The sequence below is a fragment of the Columba livia genome, chromosome 16 (genome assembly GCF_036013475.1).
Source record: "Columba livia isolate bColLiv1 breed racing homer chromosome 16, bColLiv1.pat.W.v2, whole genome shotgun sequence".
Taxonomy (NCBI): domain Eukaryota; kingdom Metazoa; phylum Chordata; class Aves; order Columbiformes; family Columbidae; genus Columba; species Columba livia.
The window spans coordinates 5,615,417-5,639,893 of record NC_088617.1 but is presented as its reverse complement, the minus strand read 5'-3'; the positions used below and the strand labels follow the sequence as shown (position 1 = coordinate 5,639,893).

General features: G+C 47.3%; 1 protein-coding gene across 1 annotated transcript in view; it reads right to left on the bottom strand.

Annotated features, from left to right (window-relative positions):
* The window catches only part of CTNNBL1 (catenin beta like 1), a 44,633-nt gene that overhangs the window by 11,528 nt on the left and 8,628 nt on the right, over nucleotides 1-24,477 (bottom strand). Inside the window, exons 3-12 of the mRNA XM_065032072.1 lie at nucleotides 23,368-23,474; nucleotides 21,908-22,047; nucleotides 18,312-18,409; nucleotides 16,078-16,171; nucleotides 15,124-15,215; nucleotides 12,904-12,976; nucleotides 12,651-12,709; nucleotides 12,166-12,314; nucleotides 7,480-7,661; nucleotides 1,042-1,139 (exon numbers count right to left, since the gene is read on the bottom strand). Of these exons, the coding sequence (XP_064888144.1) occupies nucleotides 1,042-1,139; nucleotides 7,480-7,661; nucleotides 12,166-12,314; nucleotides 12,651-12,709; nucleotides 12,904-12,976; nucleotides 15,124-15,215; nucleotides 16,078-16,171; nucleotides 18,312-18,409; nucleotides 21,908-22,047; nucleotides 23,368-23,474 (1,092 nt within the window). The remainder of the gene's footprint in view (nucleotides 1-1,041; nucleotides 1,140-7,479; nucleotides 7,662-12,165; nucleotides 12,315-12,650; nucleotides 12,710-12,903; nucleotides 12,977-15,123; nucleotides 15,216-16,077; nucleotides 16,172-18,311; nucleotides 18,410-21,907; nucleotides 22,048-23,367; nucleotides 23,475-24,477) is intronic.

Genomic DNA, 24,477 nt, shown 5'->3' with positions numbered 1-24,477 from the left:
GACCTAAGCAAGAGAAAAGAACAATGCAATCATCTTTAATCCTTCATGCTATGTTGTTTTCCTCCCTGCTGCAGCCTTCACAAAGTAACAGGCAATTCTGTCACTCAGAGGAAGAAATACATTCCAGAAGGACAGAACAAGTGTTGGTCGGATGCGCACACTGAGTCTGCAGGCATTTGAACATAATCCCACATCACAATATGGTCTCGTCAGCTCCAGCTACAAGGCAGCAGCCACGGCCCTGGCTCGCTCGCTCTCCTCTGCTGCCGTTCTCCGGTTCTCCCGGCTCCATCACGGACCCTTCTGCCGATGCTGTGAAGTATATCGGCCTGTTACAGCTCTCCTGCTCTCCTCTGAATTGCATCAGGCAACTGAAAGCCTGTCAACTAATGGGAAATTTTCTGCAGCTGGTAGCACAGGTTATGAAAAATGCCTTTAAGAGACACTAATGAGGAATACTAAGGAACCAGTATTTTTTCCCCAGTGACAGAATTTACAAATCCCCTTGAGAATTACTGTTTTGCAAAAGCTGCTATTTCTGTTTCACAGCTATTTGATCTATCCACCACCATGTAAATATTTTGGAAATAATTTCCCAGGCTAAACACCACTAAAGTGACACATTCTAGGAGAGGAATGGGGCATGTTAAACATGCACTATAGCAGTTCCTAAACTCTCTGCAAAAGAGCTTGACCAAAAAACTGTCACCTTTGCACGCTGCCCAGGCTCACGGAGCCAGCACAGCGCAGCCCCACACAGCACGTGTCACCGTACGTGACACAGGCTGGGAACCACTGCAGCCATGCGCTGGAGCACCAGGAAATGAGCACACATGATGTGGGAGGCCAAGCACTACAGGCATCTCCAGTTCTCCAGTTTGTAGGTAACAACATCAGCAGGAGAACAATGGTGTGTGAGAGCACAGGCTCTACAAATACAATAAGGGCTCTTCGGTAGCTCCAGGAGCCTACAGGCACCTGCTGGTACCGACTATCTGCCCAGCCTGGTACCCAGAGCCTGCAGACACACTCAACACTCACCTTCTCACTGTCATTCTCTGTGAATTTATTCAGTAACCGTGTCCTCTGCTGCCCTCTCAGGTTTCGCAGAAGGGAGGCCAAGATGGAACAGACATGTTCTGGAGATACAAAATGAAAATTGCATGCTGAGATCAGGAACAGAAGCTTATTTTCTCCGTAACGTGCCATTAAATTTACTCCCAGCGCTCCTGTGTGTAGCCATTGATAAGCGGAACGCTGGCTGCTCCCATGGCCGGGGAGTAGCAAGTTGTGTTTGTGGGAGCACAGGCAGCTCCTCACCCTGCAGCGACGGCTCCTCCGGCTCTGTTGCACCCATCCTGCTTTCTGCAGTGACCTGAGAAAAGCTCCTCACGTAAAGCCGAGCTCTGCTCCCGTTTGCCCCGGGCTGGCAGCCCAGGCTCCAGCTCCCCTGTCCCAGCTGTGGGTGCAGCCGCTGCTCCTCCCCAGGGCTGAGGGACCCCGGGCAAAGCCAGTGCTACCGCGCAGGTGGCCGAGTTTGCCAAACAGGGAACGGGCCCTGACGCAGGAAAGCTTGAGGAAGGAATCACTGTGCCAGCGGGCAGCTCCTGCAGAGACTTCACTGGTATTTGCTAGAGGAAAAAATCCTCAAACAAACGACTTGTATTTACAGAAAATCCCGTGGATTGAACATGAATGTGCCACAACAAACTAGACACAATCAAATAAACGTGTTCTACAGTCTCTTCAGTTGCTCCTGGGGTCATATTTTACAGCACAAACCTCAGAGCCAAGTAACAAGTCAGCACAAGCACACAAGAGCCAACACCGATGCTCATGTCCCTGCACAGCTGACAGAACCGAGTGCCCAGGCCTGCTGCAGCTGGTCCCCGATTGACAAGTCACTGGTGTCACCTCCTGCCCACAGGTCTGCACTGAGCACAGACCTTCTGCTTTAGATATCTCAATATATTCCAAACGGTAACTTCTCCAAGATGTCCTTGCTTTAATCTTGCTGATTAGGGGACAAGAACAACAATGGCCACAAACATTTCCTCACCCACTGTGGTGTGGAGAGAAGGAGTGTCAAGATTTGTTATTTTCAGAGAGGAAAATGCAACATGCAGAGAAAAGGGATCATCATCTTACTGCTGTCAAACCATCTTAACAGGCGTTTCCACAGCGCTGCCTGGCCCGAAGCCACGAGGAGCCTTGATGGATCACACCAGCATCCTAAGAACCAGCAACACGCGTTTGCAGGGGGTTCTCAGCACCTGCTCACGCACAGTGACGCCGCTGCCTGGCCGCGGCGCAGGTCCCTGTCCCACACGGCAGCGAGCACAGGGCAGCACACACCGGTTCATTAGCTACTTATAAATGTGGCTTCCTCGGGAACAGATTTCTGCCCGAGGTGGTGTCAATTTGTCACGTTCCAAAGAGCCAGGGAGCGGTGCAGATAACAGGTTTATCGGGCGGCTGCTCCGTCATCCCGACAGGATAACACGGGTGAAGGATGGCTCAGGTTCCTAATGCACAGAAACAGCTACACAACAAAAACCAATGCCAAATTAAGCACCTACATTAAAAAATACCATAGAAGCCTCCAAAGTCCTTGCAAGATCCTATTTTCTTAAGGTGAAGAAAAGCATGACAAAAAATTAAGACCCTTTTTTCAATACATCCCAACAATCCTCTGCTGTTATAGAAAGAAGTCAGCATCCTGCATTTCACGCTATTTTTTCTCAAACTTTATTTTTTTGGAAGCGTTTAGGAGTGTTGACATGGTATTTTAGTATAAATATTCTCACCAGTGATATATCTTCATTGCTTTTTTTCGATATTCCTTTACTAGGAAATGTATTTTAGCCATCGTTTTTGCTTTGGTGCTCATATGCAGACATTTATCCATTTCACCAATAAAATCTTTAAAACTACTGAGAAGTCTAAAGAAGCTGACATAGGTTTTCTAAGAATGAAGTTATTCTTCCAACATATCACTCCAGAAAACCCAGGCAAAGCAAACACCCAGCTGAGCCACGCTCAGCACCAACAGTTCCTTAATGGAACAACAGTTACCAGCTGGCAGCCAGGATGCATCAAAAATGATCTTTTTTCATATCACCAGCCCAAAATCCCACAAATTTGCAGACAGAGGAAGGCAGAGGCTGATTTTTCATTAGCAGGTATCTCTGGTTTATGCCCCGTTGGCTGCTTCACCTGCACGTACCGCTGCTGGCCGGGACACCGATGCTGCAGTGGCCACACCGGCCATGTCCCACCGCATCTGTCACCCCACCAAACCGAAGCACCGTCCCCGAGTCACCGCGGGCTCTGGGGGGCCCGTCCCTCTCAGACAGACACGAAGGCCTGAGAACGCCAGTGGTGTTTAAAAGCCCCTAATGAGATCGATCCCGCCTGGGGCTGCGCTGTGCTGAATACAGATTAATCTGCTCCACGCTGGCAGCTGCGGCAGCAGGAGGTCCTGTCACGTCACACTCCTCTGCCATCACCACACCCTCCTTTTCTGTTGTTTTTCAACATTTCACTCTGTGGGACCCCACCTGGCGGGGAGCTCCCCAGGTCCTGCGGCACCATGTGGACCAGGCCGCGTCCTGGCACAGAACAGGTCATGTCCCACGGGGCCACGTCGGGTGCAGGACAGCGGGTGCTCCGGTGAACCCAGTGGAACACAGTGGCTCTAATGAGGAACGGGGAAGTGCCAGAAAACAAACACACACACACCTCTTTCAGAAATTTCTGCCCTTTCTACACACAAACCACATCGGTACTCCGTATTCTAAAAGACTGGCCCACTCAACTATCTCAAAATATTTTGCCAAGAAAAATCTCATCTTAAAATACTGATGGCAGTAAGAAATCCTGATTTTACTGATGGGTAAAGTGGGGCCTGGAAAGCTCGAAAAAGCTCCGCACAATGCCCCAGGTGAGCTGACATTCAGGCATCATGCTGAATGTAAAACACAATTCTTTCTATCAACTGAGAAGGTTTATTTTTGTGATGTTCTTGTAACGGAGAATGCTAACTTTAATTGAGATAAATTTAACTCTGTACTCGGCATCATGGCTCATTCAAGTAACAGATTCCTGTCGTATTCTGGAGGGTTGATGGTAAAATAACAAATTGGCATAATAAAGTTCTGTTCAGCCAGACTGATGCCTTTCCTGTGTATTCACTCCAGACGACCCCCACATGACAAATGTTTGCTGCTCTGGCACAGGGTGCTCAGTTGATAAAGACACTCTTCGTCAAACCATTTTTCTGTTGCTGCCTTTTCATTTCTCTGGGCCCAAGGAACTCTGCACAGGATTCACTGCGGGGATTTGCTGCCTCTCAGTCTGGGCTACAGAGGACGAAGAGCAGATTCACTAAGAAACGGTTTTGCTGCTGTTGTTTTTTAAAGGAAGCGCGTAGCTGAGCGGCTCCAAAAGAGGGTTCCGTACTGCGAGAGGGGAACAGGCACAACAGCCTTGGAAAGGGGCTGAGCTAATTCTCAGGTGATCAAATTAAGCATTTCTAAGTAAAACTGACATCCAAGTCTCAAGAAGGCACTTAAATGAAGATGACTTGGGCAAACACCTGTCAGGGATTGGCTCAAGGAGCATGGACATGAGTCCACCGAGCAACTGTACGAGCAGAGCCCATTTTAGTTGACATAAGTAGGCCTTAGTTAGCTTGTCTATTAGGCCGTGGGAAAGGGGGGAATGGAAAAATACTAACTAAGGCAGGGTCAGCATATCCTTGAAGAGATAAGAGTCGGAAGAATGCGGGATGCGCATAGCTAGCTAAACCCAAGTAGGTGGAGTAAGTAAATGTAACCTTTTAGTGCTTAGCCTATTAGATAGAGACAAGTATGCATAATTATAGTATTTGGTATAAATACACGCTACCTCGGGCAATAAAGTTGAATCATGCTTTATCACTCACATTGAGTCGGCCTGCATGTTTTCCTCAGCCGCGTACTCGCAAACACCCTTTTACAATTCCCTGGAGTCTCCAGGTGACACACAGGGCTGCGGCACACGAGCCCACCAATGTGCAGTCAAACACCACCAGCCAAATCTTCGGACTCGGATCATCCATAGAGACAGTTAAGAAATTTTCCGCTCCTTTTTTTCCTAATTACATAGTGTATATAAAGCATAAATACATGCGGTTTGAATTTAAATGGTTCACAGACTCCCTAGAGTAAAATAATTTTTAAGCAGTGACAGTGTTTAAAACGTGGCTAACCAGCACTGGCACCTTTATGCTAGCTTTAAAAAAAGAGATAAATACATTATAGGAAAGCTATTTTTATCAAATTTAATCTGGATTCTAGATTTCTGTAACAAATAAAAGCTCGCTAAGTCACACCGAGATTTTGACATAGACATTAACATTTTCCTGGCAGAAGACGATCATTGTAATTAGTTTTGTTTTTAAACAATTTGAACACAAGATAAAGTTTCTACAAGAAAAGGTGACAAGACTGAACACCAGCATTCCCTTTGATAGATCAATGCGGACAGCAGCGTGTTTGGGGCTCTGACAGCCCGGAGGACGCCGACTCCCAGTCACCCCCCAGCCATGCAGCGTTGCCCTCAGACCCGGGAGCGTCGCAACCCCAGCGCCCCGATCCCAGAGTCATTAACAGTAAAACACACACGGTGCCGCGTGTACCCGCATCAGGACAAGGGCTGCGCAGGCTCCAGGGGAACCCTGTGAAACATCTCAATTAGCTCTCGTCATTAGAAATTCAGTAACTCACCTGCCCAGCGATGTAAAACAAAGGAAATTTGCCTTACTACCACAGTGGTTTAGGGAGAGTTTATTTTAATAAGACTGATTTCTGGACTCATCTTAATGTCCTCCATTTCTCCTGAATATGAATGAGATGGAGGTACGAGACGGAGCCTGCTTGCACGGATCACTCCGTTCTCCTGAGGGCAGATTTGCTTTTTTTCCCTATCACAGAAACAGTCAGGAACTGACCCTGTGAGGGTTTTCCAGACTGGTACCAAATCCCCACAGCAGCCAAGACTTTCACAGAATCACAGAATGTCAGGGATTGGAAGGGACCTGGAAAGCCCATCCAGTGCAATCCCCCCATGGAGCAGGAACACCCAGATGAGGTTACACAGGAAGGTGTCCAGGCGGGTTGGAATGTCTGCACAGAAGGAGACTCCACAACCCCCCTGGGCAGCCTGGGCCAGGCTCTGCCACCCTCACCCCCAACAAGTTTATTCTCAAATTTAAGTGGAACCTTTTGTGTTCCAGTTTGTACCCATTACCCCTTGTCCTGTCATTGGTTGTCACTGAGAAGAGCCTGGCTCCATCCTCCTGACACTCACCCTTTATATATTTGTAAACATTAATAAGGTCACCCCTCAGTCTCCTCCAAACTAGAGAGACCCAGCTCCCTCAGCCTTTCCTCATAAGGGAGATGCTCCACTCCCTTCAGCATCTTTGTTGCCACAGATGTCATCTGCAGTCTCAAGACGAAGCGGACGAGACAGAGATTAACTCGCTTTCCCAAACCAAAAAATTCAGTCAGGGACGTGAGCCACAGACCCAGATCTCGACTCAGAAGCTTGTACTCTAGCTTGAGCTTTCTCAGTAGGAATTAAATCACCTTGTTTTCATACTGTAAAGGAAGATTTCAAACCATCCCGTAAATCCACCATCTAAGCGGAAATGCACTCTTCGCAATTTCATTGCGCCAAACCCCAGTACCAAGCCAGGCTGGTTGGGTTTAGAGCTCCCGGTTTGCTGTCGTCTCCCTCCCGTTCCCCTTGGTTTGCTGCCAGGACGGATATTGGCAATCCTGACACCCACTGACACCTCTTCAGCTTTCGACACCATTCACCCTTTACAGAACTGAGATGAGTAACAAACTGCCACAAAACCTCAAGCACCTCTGGCAGTATTTAAAGTTTCTTCCAAGACACAGTCAGTTATTAACCAAATGGAAAAGGCAAAGTCACCAGAAGCGGGAGGGACTGAGCCGAGGATTCAGTTCAGCAGAAGGTTCTGCAGTCATACTTCACAGCAGATTTCTGTTCAGAGTTTTCCAGGGGAGAAAGGAAAAAGATAGAAAAACAAAACAACAAAAAAAAAGCAACTTCAAAAGCTTGCAGTTTATTTCTGCAATGCCTGATGTTCATCGAGTCACACTCCAGCGCTCAGAGCCATGAAAACGCTGCTTTTGAGGTGACATCTGTAGTTGCCTCATTACTCTTTTCAAAAGAGTTTTGCATCAAAGAGTCAGAGCTTCAAACAACAGACCCTACAGGAGTAAAATAACTTATTAACAGCACATGAAATGGAATTGCCAGGCACTGCTGCTACCAAAACAAGCAGGGCAAGCATGTCACCAACAGCTGACGGTGACAGTAACAGCGAGCAGGAGCCTGGACCTGAGTGCACCTAGGAGGGGCTGCTCCCTCCCCCTAGCCTCCCATCCTGGGCAGCACACCCACCTTCGTGCTCTTTTTCAGTCGTTCCAACCTTCTTTATCTTCTTGGGCGATTTCATGAAGAGAGGAAAGATGGTCCTGAGCCCCAGAATGTCGACAAACTTGTGGCAGTTGTCGGTGCCCTCGGGCCCGATCATGGCGTGGTCCAGCACCTTCAGCGCGCTGCTGCGGGAAATCTTCTTCTCCCTGCCAAGGGAAAGCTGCACATTACAGTGTTCCGGGGTGTGAGGAGCTTTGGACCACACTACTTCAAAAATACAGCACACGAAGGGAAACAAACGTGACAGGGAAAGTGTGAAGAGTCTGAGCACAAGCTCTAAGCGAGATTTTCTTCCAGGAGCCAAAACATTATGTCAGCAAATACTCTTTTCAAAACTGTGGCTGAGAATAGTCTCTCGGTTATTTCTTTTAAAAATGTTTTTAGTATCCTTTTATTTTCTATTTTCTTTTTATTTCATTTTATATATTTTATTGTTATGGTTTTATTTTCTCACTTTTTATTTCTTGGCTATTGAAGAAGTTATTGCTTCCCCACCTCACAAGCACTGGCACAGACTGGCAGGGCAGGCTGGGTTGGGCACACAGGGCAAACACTGTCACACCAAAAGATGAGGATTTAGATCTCGCAATAATGCACTTTAATAAAGGAGTAAGTTGGGTAGTCATCTACAAAAAAGAAAACCCATCTCCAGGAATCACCTTTGGAAGGATGCAGACAGATTGTGGGCTATTCCGGTTTAATATGAGTTCAGATACTGGTAACTCACACCATTAACACACAGATAGTCTGAAAACCATCTCCAAAAGCTCTGTACCTTTCAGACCAGAAACAGAGGAATTTATAATTCATCCAGAGGAAAATTTAAACTATCTGATGACACAACGAAGAGCAGAGAGCTGAGCAGGGAGCATTGCATAGGCCAGACAATATGAGAAATGTTTTCAGGGGAAGTAATTGCATATTGATCAGCATTTAGGAAGGTTGCACAGAGCTGATCTCTGGAATATTCATTGGGTTTAAGTTCAGGCTTTTAGAGATCAATAGCTGCTTGACTGGACTGTCTAGAGTTGATTTTATTTGAAATATTTATCCTGCCAGAGGGCAAGCAGTTTATCTTACTCTCATCTGTGCTTATTGAGGTAACTTTTAGCTGAACACTAATACAAAGACAAGCACACATGAGTATCACCAAACAGGGGTGACCTCAGGCTTCACAGGAGCTCTGAATTACGCCTTGATTTGCTGACCATTAGTTTTCCTCCTTTTAATACCATCACATCTGAGATAACTCTTTTGGTACGTTTCTTCTTTCAAAACAAAAGGGTGCTAACATTATTTGGACCTTCCACATTAGCATAACACAATCTCTCGCTTTCCAAAACACCAGCAAAAGCAGAATACCAGATCTCCTGGGAAGTGCTGCATAAAATGGTTCTGTATAATTAACCAGAAGATTTAGTAAAGAGACAGTCTAAGTTTCCACGGGGTCATTAGGAACAGCAGGACAAGAAAATATAAAAGGATTTCAATGATCACAAAAATTACACCCTGAAATAACCCTGGCCAAGCCGTGGAGCCGTACAGCTGGTTTTGCTGTGCGGGAGCAAACGCATTTCTGAGGGTCACGAAGAGCCGCTGAGCAGCTGCAGAAGGAAGATGGTGTTGCCCAAGTGATGCAAGCTTCCCTGAGCTCCCGTCGCTGTGTTTGTCTGTGCACACACACACACCCCTTCAGTTGGTCACTGGGAAAGCCACACGGCATTTTTCCTGTGCAATGGAGACTCTTTCTGCCACATCCCTGGGAGCGCAGCGGCTGCGTCTCCTCCAAAGCCCAACACGACTCTGCAGCCAAAGCCACGAGCTCCCTGCCAGCCTGTGCACAGAACTCAGTACCAGCCTGGGCTTCTGTCTTTTGGCTTTGAAAGGTAAACTGCATTTAGGTCACCAAGGCAAGGCTGAGGGACTGTGTACTAAAACTGTGCTTCCTGACCTAAAAATATATATATTTAATTCAATTCTATACGACATTTATACATTTTTTACTGGTGTAAAAGGTTTGTCCACCTTGACAAACCATCTTCTTATTGACAAAGACACTCTATAAATTAAACGAGCCTCCATTGCTGCAGAGATGCCAATCAAATAGTTACATATACCCGTGTTCTTACCTGGCTTCACAACCGCCCCTCGGTCTGTGCTGCCACGGGCTGTCCCTGTCCCAAACCCTCGGCTCCCTGAGCCGCTCAGGGACGTCCAAGGGCGAGTCCCCCCAACACCACCAGCCCGTGACCAGGACATGCTGGGGACGTGCACAGCACATCAGCCACATCAGGCACCTGTTCAGGTGCCACCGCTGGCTCCCCATAAACCAGCACAAGTTCACATGAAACAACAACATCTTTCACGGTTGTCATTTGTGCAGAACATAGTCCTGTTTTCATCTGTGTCCACAGGAACATCTCGAGCGCGTTCCAGATGCGACGCTCACCTGCAGGTCTGTGTGCCCAACCTTTATTAAAGGAACAGCTTGGCCGGATGCACTGGGCAGCACGAGGTACAGAATGCTCTGTTCTCCAAGACAGTCCTGGAGATCCAAGCCTGATATCTTTATTCTCACGCAGCTTATCTATCTCACATCATGTCAATAAACTTTCAACTTTGCTTATTTGTCCTTTCATCTATACAGACCATGGTACAATGATTAACCGCCTTCCACATAAAAACTAAAAAATAACAGATCTCTTCCCCCAGTCTTCAGAGGACACCGACAGGAGAGAAAAATATCCTGCCCAGTTTGTGGGCGAGGTGGTCGATCACAACAGAGCAGCATTGCTGTTCTTTGCTGTTTATCATGAAGGTATCAAGAAGACACAGAAGCGAACGCTCTGGTGCAGCTCTCTGGTCACAGCTGTTATAATGAGGATCGCTCCCCATTCACAACTCTAACCTGCCACTACCAAAGTGGCACCAAAAAAACGAGCTCCTGTGAGCATACAGCAGGAGAACTCCCAAAGACAACAGGGGTTAGCAGAGTTAATAGCCATTAAATAGCTTCTGGATATTAAGATCTGTAAAAAAACCTACAAGCACTCAAAACCTTGCGGTGTCAGTTCTCACACACTTTGTTTGGCAAACAAGGTACAGGAACGAACTGGCATGTCAACACCACAGATAGTACAAAATACTACAAAACGTGGTTGGCAGCTCTTCAAAAGAAGAAAAACGTGAATCAGCAATAAAATCAGCAGCTTAATGCCTCTGACTCTAGTCTGAAGACGCCATTAGAAGCAAGAAGTTTCCTCGCTCTGCCCAATGAGGTGCTGCTCTCTCTAAATGACTCGCAGGGTGGGACAGGCCAGAGCCAGGAGCTGCACGGGATCAGACTCAGTCAACCAGCACCTCACGTTATTTGCTCAAACAGCCAGGTCAGGAGAACTTCGGCTTTTCTACTACTAGAAGAGTTTAAAAAAAAATAATTAACTGTCAGTATAGTCCATGCTTATGGACAGTAGCAATGTAAGCTTCTAGAAAATGTTCTGTGAACTGTTACTTGTTTTCCATTGTTACTTTATCAATCCCATTCAGATTGTAGAATAAGTTTGGTTCCTGAGCACCAAAAGATTGAGGTCCTGGAAACTCCTTCCATCAGACAGAGCTGCTGCTGGCAGTTAAGTCAGGCTTTGTCCCTCCTAATCCCTCCACAACTAGCCAGGGGGGACACGAAAACGCATTCAGGGTGAAATTTTCCTCTTGTCATAATTTTCCAGCTGGGGTCCTGGTGCAGAGAGTGCTAAATAGCAGAGTCCAAAAATGAGGGAAAAGCTATTAAAAATCCAAATGCTGAGTCCCACCCACATGGCTCAAGAACTCCAAGTAATTAGTTCTGCAAGGTTAGCTTAGCAGCTTAGTACTGGAGGCAGAGGGAGGCCTCCCTCTCGGTCTTAGTTTTGAAGCTTTTCTTTAATTAGCCTCAAGAAAACCCAGCGTTCCTATTTGAATAATCCACATTTGGCTATTTATTCAGTTCCTTGCTGCTGCACGTTCCTCAGCCATGCACTGCGGGAACTTGTCGCCGCTCGCTGGCGTTGGCCAAGCAGCCACCGCACAGCTGGGGATGGACAGACAGACCCACTCTGGGGCAGCTGGTCTGTGGAGACACAATCCAGTGCCAGGAGAGAGAGCAGAGAAGCCCTGGAGACTCGTGGTATGACAAGACACGTCACAAGAACTGCATGTTATGCCTGTGTCACAAAAGCAGTTTTTGTATCAACATCCACAAAAATTCATCAGCTCAGAGGATACACAACAGTGTGAATCTTGAACCGGGGAACAAATGAAAAATGTTTTCTCTAGAGACATCCAAAGGTTCCCTTGCACCCTCACAGCGGTCTCTGACATCCTTAGAGGATTCGTGGCCTGCCCTACAGCTTTGTTTCATCTGGTCACCCTGCACCGCTGCTCTCCAGCACCTATTGCACTATCCCCATTTCCTAGGAAACAAAGCTAAAGACAAAGAGTGGAGCTTTTATTATGTCTGAGAAGGTCCAACTATACGCTGGAAAAAAAGAAACAGAAAACGGACAAGTATGCTAACACAGACATTTTATAACCAGAGAAACACAAGTATTTAGCCAGGATGCGTGTTGGTAGGTCAAGAGCAGGCAGAAAATGGCAAAGTGACCAGGGTACCTGAGCATCAGGTTCATGAGCTGCAGACCCTCGCCCTTCAGGAAGCGATCGCGGTTGGAACTGAGCATCAGGCAGGAGCACAGTGAGTCAAACAGGTTCTCCATCATCTCCTGTTCTTCTGCTGTGCCAGGGTTGTGGCGTTTGAACACCTGCATGGCAAAGATGATAGAATTACCCCAAAACGGAGGCCTCCATTCTGTCCCGGCTGTTGTAGAGCGCACGTGAACATTTTACACCACAAGCACCCTGCCCAACTCCAACTTGCCATGTCCCTATAAACAAAGCAACGTAACTCCCACACACCTCTGCATTAAGATCTGTAAACCAGGGGTTAACCTCCCTTAGCACGGATGACACACTCATGTGGAAGTTATTCCGGGCCTAAGCCTGCACCAAACACAAAGCACTCAGGACAGCCACAGCGCTGGCCCCACAACTCCCCACCTCCTCTCGCCCTCGCAGAGAGGGTGCAGGGAATTACTCACCGATAACTGCTGAAGCAGCACATCGATCCCGTCCAGCTCCCCGAGCAATTCTCTGTTGTCTAGACGGAGGTGGGGGGAAGGGAGGAAGAAAAGAGAGAAAAATGAAGCTAACTGTCAGATTTTACAGCCGTCTAACACTGATACATCAGTGAGCAAAATCAATACAGCACAAGGGCTGCAGGGGAGGAGGCAGCGCTCACGGGATTGCCCGGGCCGGGGGCAGGAGCGCTGCGGATCCCCGGGGCACGCTCACCATCGTTGTTCTGCAGCAGGATAGCCAGCACCTCGCTGCAGTACAGCTTGTTGGCATCAAAGGGCATCTTGGCCTGCGGGCAGGAAGAACATGAGGCTCAGCAGGGCATGGCTCTCTGCATTTCACTCATCTGAACACATTAATCAAATCACCCAACGTGTGAGCAACATTTAAACCAACATACAACAGTGGTAATTTTGCAGTGTGCCTCAGTGACAAAACAGCAATAAATCTCTCTGATTGCGGGATATGTGTGCCTGTGCACACGAGTAGAAGCTCCGCTCCATTCCCTCACACTGTCCTCCATAAGCAGGTTTGACCAAGTTGGCTCAAAACCCCTGAGAAGAGTGTCAGGTTTTTTGCAACATAGGATCTCTCTCCTGTGATGAACTTTCCATGATGTTCTACAACTGTGGCACAGCATGCACCAGCTGCTGTCCTACGGCACGTGTCAGGAAACAATGGGTGGCTCTCTCAAGGCTGCCCACAACATCATCAAACCCCGACTGTGGTGGAGCAGTGAGCTATTAAGCTGTCCACCTGAGCCTTCGGAGGAGGTTCTGACAGTCAGAACACAATTACACAACCTGACGCCGAGTCAGAAAACAGAAACTCGCACTGCGCTGTGTGCCAGACGTGGACAGAACCCTGATGTTAACTCATCCCACAGCCCTTCTCCAGCAGCGCAAGGCTCTGCCCAGATGCTGAGGTCCTGGTTTCATCCCAAACACATCTGGCAGGGCCAGAGACTCGAGACCACGTGCTGCCAATAGCAAAGGCGCCTGGGCGAGGGTTCCATTAATGTGCAGCTCCCCGTGACGGCATCTTGGTCAGAAAGAGCAGCGCTGAGCACACGGCCCAGCCCAGGCACGGCTCACACAGACACACACAGCACTGAGTTTATTTTCTGTGGCACCAGGCAAGGGAATTCAGGTTGTGATTATTTTACCTTCCCAAGTTTCTGGGTCTTTCAGCTGCCAGAGTAATTACAAGGCGGGTGGCAGAGCCACACTCAGTACACACCTGCCTGGAATAAAATTAACTCCGTTTTTTGTTTTTAAGCAAAAAGAATATAATTATGCTACTACCTGTAGTGAGAAATTATAGGTTACTTCTGCTAACAAGTATTTGAGGGCCACAGAGGGGTTTCTGCACACTTAGGAAGCTGAGAGAGTATTTCTGTGATTCAGAGGCCTTCTGACTATAAAGACATTTAAATGTATAAGTGCTAATAATGCCTTCCGAACAGGTCAGGAAAAAGGCAGAATCTGTTTGCTAAGTTTTCTTCACTAGTTCTGTAGGAGACGAACCTCCCTACAGTATTTTCCAGGGAGTGTTTGGGCATCTTTTCACACAAGACAGAGTTTAACTGTGTAACTCACTGCCACAGGATGCTAAGAATATCAAAGAGTAATTTTGAATTCAAAAGGCAATTAGATGAGTTCAAAGAAAAAGCCACCGCCAGCAGCCGTTAAAAAAAGACATCACTCGAAACTCAAAAAAAGTGTTAGAGATGTAGGAAGGAAAGCCAGAAATGGTCTTTGTTAGTTTCCCTGCTCACGGATAAGGTTTTATATTCCTCAGCCATGGACCATACAGGAATTATATCAACAGAAAAAAAAGACACTTTCTACTGTAAGACGTTTACAATATAAAGACAAGACAGAAGTATGTCCATTTAAACTAAACTGCAGAGGGAACAAACCCTGAATTCTAGCTTTTCGTCCTTAACTTGGCTTCTCTTAACATATATGCAAAACTGGCTTATTGAAAGGGCTGCTTTAGGTGCAGAGCAGCTGCTCTGCCGGGGAAGGGGACAAGCAGAGCTCCAGCGCTGGGTGGTGGACAGACCCTCATTCTCATGGCAGGGTGAGGGACATGTCAACAAAAATACCTCCCACAGAAACAAGCGAAAACCTTCAAGTCAACTGAACACCAGATGCTCTTCTAGGCAAACATTATGAAAATGAGAGTACTTCTACTCACAGACTTGCATCACATTGTGTAAAGCCAACTCCTTCCATTTTACTAGTTTATAAGAAATTTTAAAAGGGGCAAACTTCCCAGTTTGAGGCATTTTGAGTTCACTGTATTCACAAATGTTAGATCTTGTCACAAAGATAACCTACAGAAATAGCAAGAGCCAATAACAAACAGCTTTGGGCCTGTAACCCGTCGGTTTGTGCTGTGACACGTCCCAGCGCAGAGGAACCCGCTCACCTTCAGCCTCTTGAGCAGCCACTGCATCAGGCCCTGCTGCGCGGCCTCGGTGCACATCTCCGGCCGGAACTCCGCCATGTTCTCCACGATCGCTGGGGAGACACAAAACAGCCGCTTTGCCCCACCCGCTGCTCAGCCCTGGCCGGATTGACACCGCTTGGCCAGAAGGTCATAGGGCTGCACTGCTCTTCTCAAACTTACATCTTCCTTACAAAACCATCTGGGTTTTGAGTGAGACTTTAAGCTCAGGTGTATGATACCCTCTCAGGTTTCACACTGCCCACATAGTCCATCCTCTGTGCAACGCTTCTTGCTGGAAGAAGCCTGAGACACCTTCACTCTACTGCAGCAGCAATTCTCACTGCACAAAACTAAACTAACACCAACAGCGGCAGGAAAAATTCCAAAACTCATGTTTCCAGCCTCCCTCATTCTTCCAGTCCTTTGGATATCACAATCCCAAACAACTGCAAGGAGCAGATCATGGGCTAAACGCTACTAACAGTGAGACACTGCAGAGCAGTGACTGTTGTACAAGGACCGGGGAACAGAGAGGTAACAACATGCTCATATGAAATACAAACGTTTTGCTACCTAAAAGTTAAATCTATTCCTAAGACATAAGCAGCTCTCCTAAGGGAGTAGGTAGAGCTGACAGATGAGCATGTAGCAAATACATAAGCAGTGGAGCCCCCCTGGAGCAGGGCAGTTTCATCTGAGTGTCAGCACCTCCCTGTGGGATCAGACATCTCGGAGCAGCCCTGGGGCAAACACTGCTCCAGGGACCAGGCTTCACCTCAGCTAAAGCTGAGCTTGAACAACAGCTGCTCCAGGTCCTCTGCCATCATGTTGGCAGTTCAGGGGGAAAGGAGTCAGGAGGGAAAGCAGGGGGATAACCTGCCCCCTTCACTCAAAGGGCAGGAGGGAGCGAGAGGCTGCGCACCAGCCGCTTACCCAGCGTGTTGTGGACGCCGTCCGCCTCCTCCTTCACACTCTCATCCAGGCGCTCTAAGTTCTGGACCAGCAAGGCCACAACCTGGCCCTCCACCTAAATCACCGGGGTCGTGGGAAAGATGAAAAGAAAGATGACTGAAAAAAGGAAGATGAAGGCGAAATACTGTTAATAAATAATAAAATTAAATAAGCCCTACTGAAAAATCCTATCAGACATAAGCAGAAAACATTAACAATCTTGCTTGAAAATCTCAGAGGAAGAGAAGGAATCACCAAGTAAATCTGGCACTATGTTTGTTCTAATTAATTAAACAACTTTCGTGTTTCAGATTAAACAGAAAAACATCTGGAGGCAAACATGCACCTTGTCGCAGCCTTCTTTCCTGAAGCAGCCTGATTGATTTCTAATCCCTCTGAAGGGGTAAGCGCGCGGCCCCACGTCAGTGGCCTACACCTGTGCTGGACCTTCCACCTTCATGGGCACAAAGAGCTGGAGGAACAACCCTCCCACGCGAAGTTTCATATCCAAAAGCTGAATGATCACCAGTTGAGGCCTTGCATCTAAATCCCAGCAAGATGGAAGTACCAAGTTGACTTCAGTGAGCCAAAACCCAGACAGAGCAGGAGCAGGAACCTGCATCCGCAGGTGGAGCCTCCGACCAAACACTCACACAGGTATCTGTGACAGGGCAGAGCCTTTGGCCCACTCTGCATTGCGGACATGAGCCTGGAAAAGTTAAAATAACAGTTCCAACTCAAACACTGTTCACGAGCTTGGGGCCAAGTGAACTCCTGGAAAAAACACAAATCTCAGCCGCTCTAGAAGGAAGTGCAACAATCTTCACAAATACCCTACATTATACCTGCTTCCTTAAAAAAAATAATCTGAAAAGCAAATATCTAAGCTTTTCTCCCAAGCTCTGCCTGACCTGTTTCTTTCAAGAAGGACAATAAAACCTCTAAAACTTGGCTGTTATCAATGGGCTGGTGACAAGGCAAACAGAAAAAGAACTTTGTTTGATTTACTACCTCTCTGCACGTTTTACAGAAAACATCTTCTCTAGCAGTTCCTCTCTGCCACTTCCTTCATCCAGCAATCTCTCCACGAAGACACAGTAATTAAGAACAGCCAGAGGCCAGCCAGAGAACTCGGCTGCAGGCCACTGTCATTAACCTTTGCAAGGTAACATTACAGTGACCGGACAAGAAGGATTGTAGGAGAAAACAGAGCAGCTAAACAAAGCAAACAAAAGAAAACCCGCAATTCCCCACCTCTCCATTTCAACATAATAGTTACAGAACACAACACAGCCACAGCGATTCACAAACGCAGCAATTCAGCAGCATAAGCTACCCAAGGTAGGACAGACATGTAAATCTCAGGTTTTGCTGGTACTGGTTCTTCTGGAGGGCTTGTGCTCAGTTTGGTGGCCAAGGAGCAGGGAACACCCAGCGCAAACGCCAGGAAAGGGAGATCCACCCTGGAGACCACCGGCCGCTCAAGAGTTACCCGGGCAGGGAGCACGTCAGGCTGAGCAACGCACCTTCTGCTGCACACGGGTCATCTTCTGGGGTTGTTTAACCTCTGTGCCAAAAAGGATCAGTACCTCTGAACCCTCCTCCGCCCTTAAAATGCATCAGCTCTGCTACACGAAAACTTTCACACTCTTACTTCTTGTTCAGAACACGTACCCTCACTATAACAACACACATCCCAGTTCCAGCACAGGTTTTGGGGTCTGAAACAAGAGTTACTGAGTGGAAGACGACTGGTGTCCCCTGCAAGAGATCAAAGCAGCCCCACTGTCCTTCAGCCAACCCAAGCCCTGCCACAAACCGCAGCTTCTCACGGTGAACAAGCTCACCCTGTTCTGCAAGAAGAGAGGAAAATGTAAATCGAGCTCCTGTTTTCAACAGAACACTAAGTCACAAATATTACCTCATTCTTCCTCCCTGCACAAAAAAATCTCCCATCCTACACAAATTTTGCAATGTGAGTGTGTTCTTTCCAAAAAAGAAGTGGTTGAACAATGGGCGAGAAGAATCTGTTACCCAAACTCTGGCATTCCGCTCAAATCACCGCCGTGTTCCCCAGCACACGTCCCCGCCGCAGTGAGCGGCGCCCCAAGGGCACCGGGGTGAGCGCGGCTGCAGAGCGCGGCAGTTCCGACACCGCGGCGCTGCACGGGCACACGCTGCTCAGGCAGCGAAATAATCCAACGGCTACTACTTACCAGAGCGTCTATGAGGACTTCAGCTCCTTCTTCACTCTCATGGAGAGTATCTATATCAGTCAGCTCCTGAAGCAAGTCCACCACGGCTATGGAAACATGTGCAGGTGTTAAGGACAATGAACACAGAGGCAGACACCTGGAGTATCACAAGTAGGGCGCTCAGGGGCCAGTGCGCTCATACAACGATCCAACACAGCCGAACATGTTCCAGCACGAGGGGAGGAACAGCCGAGCCCAGAGCACACAGACACTTCAGCACTCGTTCCTACAAGCACCAAAATCAGGGAATCCCAACAATTAGGAATGATAAAAATGAACATGATTGTCTGCTTACTGTCTCAGGCAATTTTACTGTTTCTTGATATTTATTGAGTTTTTTAAATCAACATTTCTAGAGTTGGTATAACCAGGCACCATTTTGCCTTGCCAAGATCGAACACAAGCAAAAAGATATAAGTTCCAATAATGTGATTTAGGTGTTGTGCTCTCAGCGGCAGCCCCGTAACCCGCCGCAGCAGGAGCAGCTGCCATCACCTCTGCCCAGCCCAATTAGGCCAGCGCACACCGTTAAGCCAGGCCTTGCAGGAGAAGCACAGCTTCTGCCAGCCCCATTTTCACTCATTAACTCCGAGCTGCATAACACACGGTTCCCTGGCTGCTCCACAGCCTTCCTGTACGATGAGACATATTCCAGCTCATTAGACCCACTTCCCCATTCTCTCAGACACGCTGATCAATCTTGCCTGAGTCCCACTGGGGCAGAACAGGGTTCGCAGTTTTCTGCACGTCCTATATAACAACTTTGTGATGAATCTCTTTAAAATGCCCCAGCTAACGAGCCAGGCTCCCAGTTCTCCTATTTGTGCATTTGCTCAGACACACGAGCAGCAGCAGGAAAAGCATTTTCACATGTCTTTCCTTAGCAAGGTTCCAGTTGTGACTTATCTAAGCTGAGGAAAGGCTGCGAGAGCTGCCTGTCCCAGGCCCAAATTAACCCACGTCTCAGCACAGCAGATGTGTCTCACTAAGACAACCTCTTTCTTTCATTTACAGCACTCCCTACCCAAGGTCGAGCTCTCGGCACATGCTCCTGATGGCAGTGTCACCTCCCGCTGCACCTGCCACCAGGAACCGGCTGGGCGGTGACTCCTCATTGGGCACAGTCACTCCTGCTCACACAAAAACGTGGCCAAAGGTGCCAGGCTACCATTTTTAAAAGCAAGTTGAAGTACGACTCAGTAAGTTAAGAGAAAATAACCTGCCTTATATTTATTCTGCAAAGAATCAACTATTAATTACCAATATCTGGAGGAAGGGGCCGATATGAACCTTGTGAAGCTCAAGAGATGCCAAGTGCTGCCCGGGAAGGGAACAGGCACCACTGCCCAGGGAGCTCCTGTTCCTGCCAGAGCATCAGTTGTCCTAGAGAATTTAGGGGACAGAAAAGCAAAACCTCACTTGAAGTTTTTGTGTATTTCATTAATAAAATCCTGTCGGTGATCATCTTTCATTCACATGTTTTGTGTACAACTGCATGAATCATTCAGTAGATTATTTGCTCCCTCTGGACATCGCTTTTGTCTCCTTGCATTAGTCCCTCAAGACACGATATTTAAATCGCATCTGAAGAGCCATTTGTTTAGTCCTCTCCTTGAAGAACTCATTTTAAAAATCGTTTTCCATTTGTTTTAACAAGAAGTCATTACAAAACTTGAGCTGTATCAATTTATTTTTGTGCTTAGATCTTCCCTTCAGTGGTGTTTCTGTTCTGTCCGTGAGCAGCAGCGCAGTGCAGAGGCGTCGCTACAGCCTGGGTCCTGCTTCCAACGGATGGGAAAACACTTCAGCTGTTTTATAACAAGAAATATATTTTTCTCAAAATTGCAGTTCACAGGCCAAATTTCTACCCATAAACTTAACTGACAGGCAAGTTGCAAACCAATTAAAAAGAGTTCACAGTGGAAATACTGACAAGTCCTTGACAGCCGCAGTGACCCCAGGACACAGCTTTTCATGGCTGAGAAGACGAGGGAGGGCATTCCCGCAGGCTCCAGCTGGGACCTCGCTCAGCATCCCCTCCGCTTGGATCTGCCTTGTGAATGAGAAACCCGGTACAAGCTCTTCACACCGTGCACATTGTACACAAAGAGCCTGTGGTGCCTGGCAAAAAAATAAGCAATGGAACAGTGGTAGCCACAAAACTGGTTCTGAATCGTAGGCGCTTCTCTCCAACAGCAAACTGTTAACAAACACTGACTTGAGAGTAATTTCCATTCTGGATCAGAGATAAGGAAAGCTGTGCTGTTTGCAGGGATCAGCTTTCCACCGCATCGAGGTTCAGCTAGATACAAGTCAAAATAGCCAAACACACAGCAGTGCTTTCCAATATAAACGAGTATGCAATAAAATATTTATGCTTTGTTTTTATCTCCTGATCGCTGCACCCACTTAGGAAGAATGAATTATGAATTCTTAAACACAAGGAAAAGTGCTAAAAAACAAACCCAAGATCTGTGCATCAGACCACAACGTTGAACACTTAACAGTCCTTTTAACACAGCATATTTCAAAACACCTCAGAAAAGCTGCTTGCCTACATCTTTACAAACAAAGAAATAAGGAATAAATTACTTCCCAAAGGTCATGAATCAATAAAAGGGAAAAAGGAAATCCTGCTGTAGGCCCCAGTCTGAGTGCAGAGCTCTTTCCACCCCGCTTCACCGCTCTTCCCGCCCCGCTTTACCACTCCCTCTGCTCACCGGTGTTTGTCAGGACACAAACACGCCATCTCTCAAATCATCTCACAATTTCTCCGCTTAATCCACCGTAGAATATTTCACAAGCAATGCAAGCCGAGCTCCACTTTTAGAGGTTACACAACGGTAAGCCAGGCACAGGTGTATTTATCAGCTGGTGGTCAAGCACCAAGACACCAGGATAGTAAAAAAATAACACTATTTTTCTTCAAAACTACCAAAATCTCAAGCAGTATAGACAGAAAACCCTCTCTGAGATGTCCTCAGATCTTCAGAGGAGCACGAGCAGTGACACAAGAACTAAGTAAGCGTGGAAATGTCTCTGGATATTTAGGTGAGCAAAGGGGCTACCCAGAGCCCCAAGCACACCAAATTAAAGAGAACTGATCCCACTTGCAAACGGATGTGGCACTGTGGTGAGCTAGTTCATGGCAAAGAGCTGAAGGTGTCACAGCTCAGCTCTCAACAAAAAGGGGTAAAACTCTTTCCTTTTTCCTGGGACTGCTCCAAAGTCTGCACACAGATCAAGGCCCTGCGCTGCTAAGCCCGTACTTGAGCTCTTCTATTGCTCATCTGTTCACGCTCTGACGCAGCCACTCAAGCCTAGATGAAAGGTCCATAAAACAGGAAAACAGAATAACAGCACTGAAAACCTCAGAATCAATATTACTTGAACAAAGAAGGCTTTCACTTGGAAGAAAAAATAAAGAGACATAAATTCAGTGAGTGGGAAAGAAGAGAAAAAACACACACAGAAGCCTGTGAAAGCTGGACCTAAGAAACGCAGAGAGTCTGCAGAAAGCCTCTCGGGTGAGAGCTGATTTACCGACGGAAGGATATCGGTGTTGTCATGGCCCAGCAGCCCCAGCAGCGACTGCACCGCGTTGAGCTCCACCAGCAGGTGATACAGGTCTGGCATGGTGGCGATCACGTGCATCTCCTGGATGATATCGTTCAGATCCAGCTCCGACTCCATGAACCTGGGGCAAGACAAGAACTGTTAATACAAAGGAAGGAGTACATCAGCCACGGTCTGTGCACAGCCCTTCTCAGAACAGAGACCAGCCCTCCCAGTGGGTTCCAGGGCAGGTTTATCACCCCAGCTGAACACGGCCCCATCATTTTGACCCTCGGTGCTGACATCCCAAGCCCAGAGCTCCAGGGCAGCTGTGCCGCCTCCTGTCCTGCGACTGCCCTTGAACCTCAACCACGACAGCAGGAGCCTTCCTACCATCGACATAACCAGACTTGTTCCAGTTCTGCAAATCAGTTCAAGAACTTAGGAGAAAAAAAAGAAAAATCAAGAGGTTGTGGCTACACCTGAAAACAACCACCTGCATATGAAATAAATTCTCCAGAGCGATGCACCTTCCCCGGCTGCCACATATCAGTGTGGCAATTGTATCAGGCTGAAGTAAAGTCCATAAAAAGAATTTGAAGAAGGGAACAAACAGTAAACTGGACAAAACCCAATGACACTCAAATGTAGGAAGAAATTCACTGAACGTGAATAACAAATCTCGGTGAAAGGAGAAAGCGGCTCACTAGAACTACAGGTGTGGAACCAAACACCAAGTCTGTGACGGCTTTCAGAGCCCATCCAGCTGCTCCGCTCACCTGAAAGCTTCATACTATAGGATTATTTCCTTCCCACACGGACCACTGACTGCATATGGAAGCACAACACCTTCACACAAAATGATGGTGTGAAATCTTTAATTATTTGGAAAGCAAAACTCCCCAACCCAGGGTCTCAGTCTTCCAGCCCACCCCCCAGCTGCCTGTCAGCAGAGAGCGACCGCTCGGAGCCAGTGCCAAGAGAAACCCAGAAGGGAGAACTGCAGCACGGGCTGAGAACACAGACAACTAACCAAACAGAAACCCAGAAGGGAGAACTGCAGCGTGGACCGAGCTCCTCAGCGCCCACTCTGAGCACCCAGACACCAACTCACCAAACCTTACTGAGTGTGTGCGCTCTCAAAACAAAAACAACATGAGGTTTAGTGCTGAAGTTTCACAATCTATCATATTATTAATAACAACAGCAAGAATTTAATAAACTAGAACTTTTCCCTTCATTGCTAATTATTCTCTTTGTGCTGCCGGCCATGTACCAGTCACCACCAGCGTCTCCTTAATGCCATTTTTAATTAAAAAAGTTAGTCTCAAATACAATTGAGAACTACATGGCAATAAGTGCTGTTACATAAGCCTTGTGTAACTGAAAATGCCTGTATATACAGGAAATTGATTCAGGATTGAAAAAAGGAGTAAGAGAGAGGGGCCGAGCACAATCTTACTTCTCTGGGTTGTCAGGAAACTTGATCCGCAGCTCCTGGTTTTTGTACGATCTCTTCTCAAAGGTGAGAATCATCTTCTTCACTGAACTTTCATCCAGAGGTTCCTCCTGAGCAGAGGGAAGGGCAGAGGACATTGCTGGGGCTGGCAGGACAGTCCGACCTCGGCAGCAAATGGGAAGCGCGAGGGGAACACGAGACACCCCACTGAGGGGACCCGGGACACCCCCTGTACCCCCTGACCTGCTCCCTGCAACAAACCGTCCGCCGGGCTGGTGCAAACCAGGGTTCACCCGTGAAGGAACTACCAATGACAAACAAACCCTTTGGGACAGCTCATCCTCCCTGAGCTGCGCTCACACCTGTGAGCACCAGGCACCACCACACACACAGAGAGAGGATTTTGCTGCTGACATGTAAAATGTGCATTGGCAGCTTATGCCCAGGGAGAGTTTCTTTTCTGAAGTCCACTGTAATATTTCTTTTTGTAGCTCTACATTTAACTGCGCCGAGTTTATGTTCTTTTGTATTTTCCTCGCTTGGATAAGTTTTCACTTTTCTTTTAAAGTCTTTTTCTAAAGAAAAAAAAAAATCAACATTTTACTCTAGCACTTTTTATTTCTGAAATTCTAAGGTGTTTCTCAGCTGGCACGACACATTTATGTACATCAGCTGCATAACTTCTGCTGCCTCCCTGACACCTACAAACACGATTCTATTATTTTCCTTGTTTCACTATTTTAGTTAATGCACTTCTTTTAATAAAACATTGATCATATAGATTTTCTTGTGTAACCTCTTCCCTCTCCTTTATTTGACTATGTTACAACCACTATTAAAGAGAAGTTCTCAAAACAAAAAGCAAACCAAGCCCCTTCACATCTTAAGCCAAGCTGTGTGTCCCATCTCCTGTTTGGGCTTAAATCAAGAGTTGCTTCTGGGAAGACTCTTTGGTTAGCGACTCTAAGCAGGAATCTTGCACAAGACAGAAAACTTGAGCTTGTTCAGCAAACTCCATCACAATAATAGCACCAGCCCAAGTCTCCCCTTACAGGGGGCTGCCTGCAGCCTCAGGCCCAGCACACACTGCTGGTGTGAATTCGGGGTGTCCTG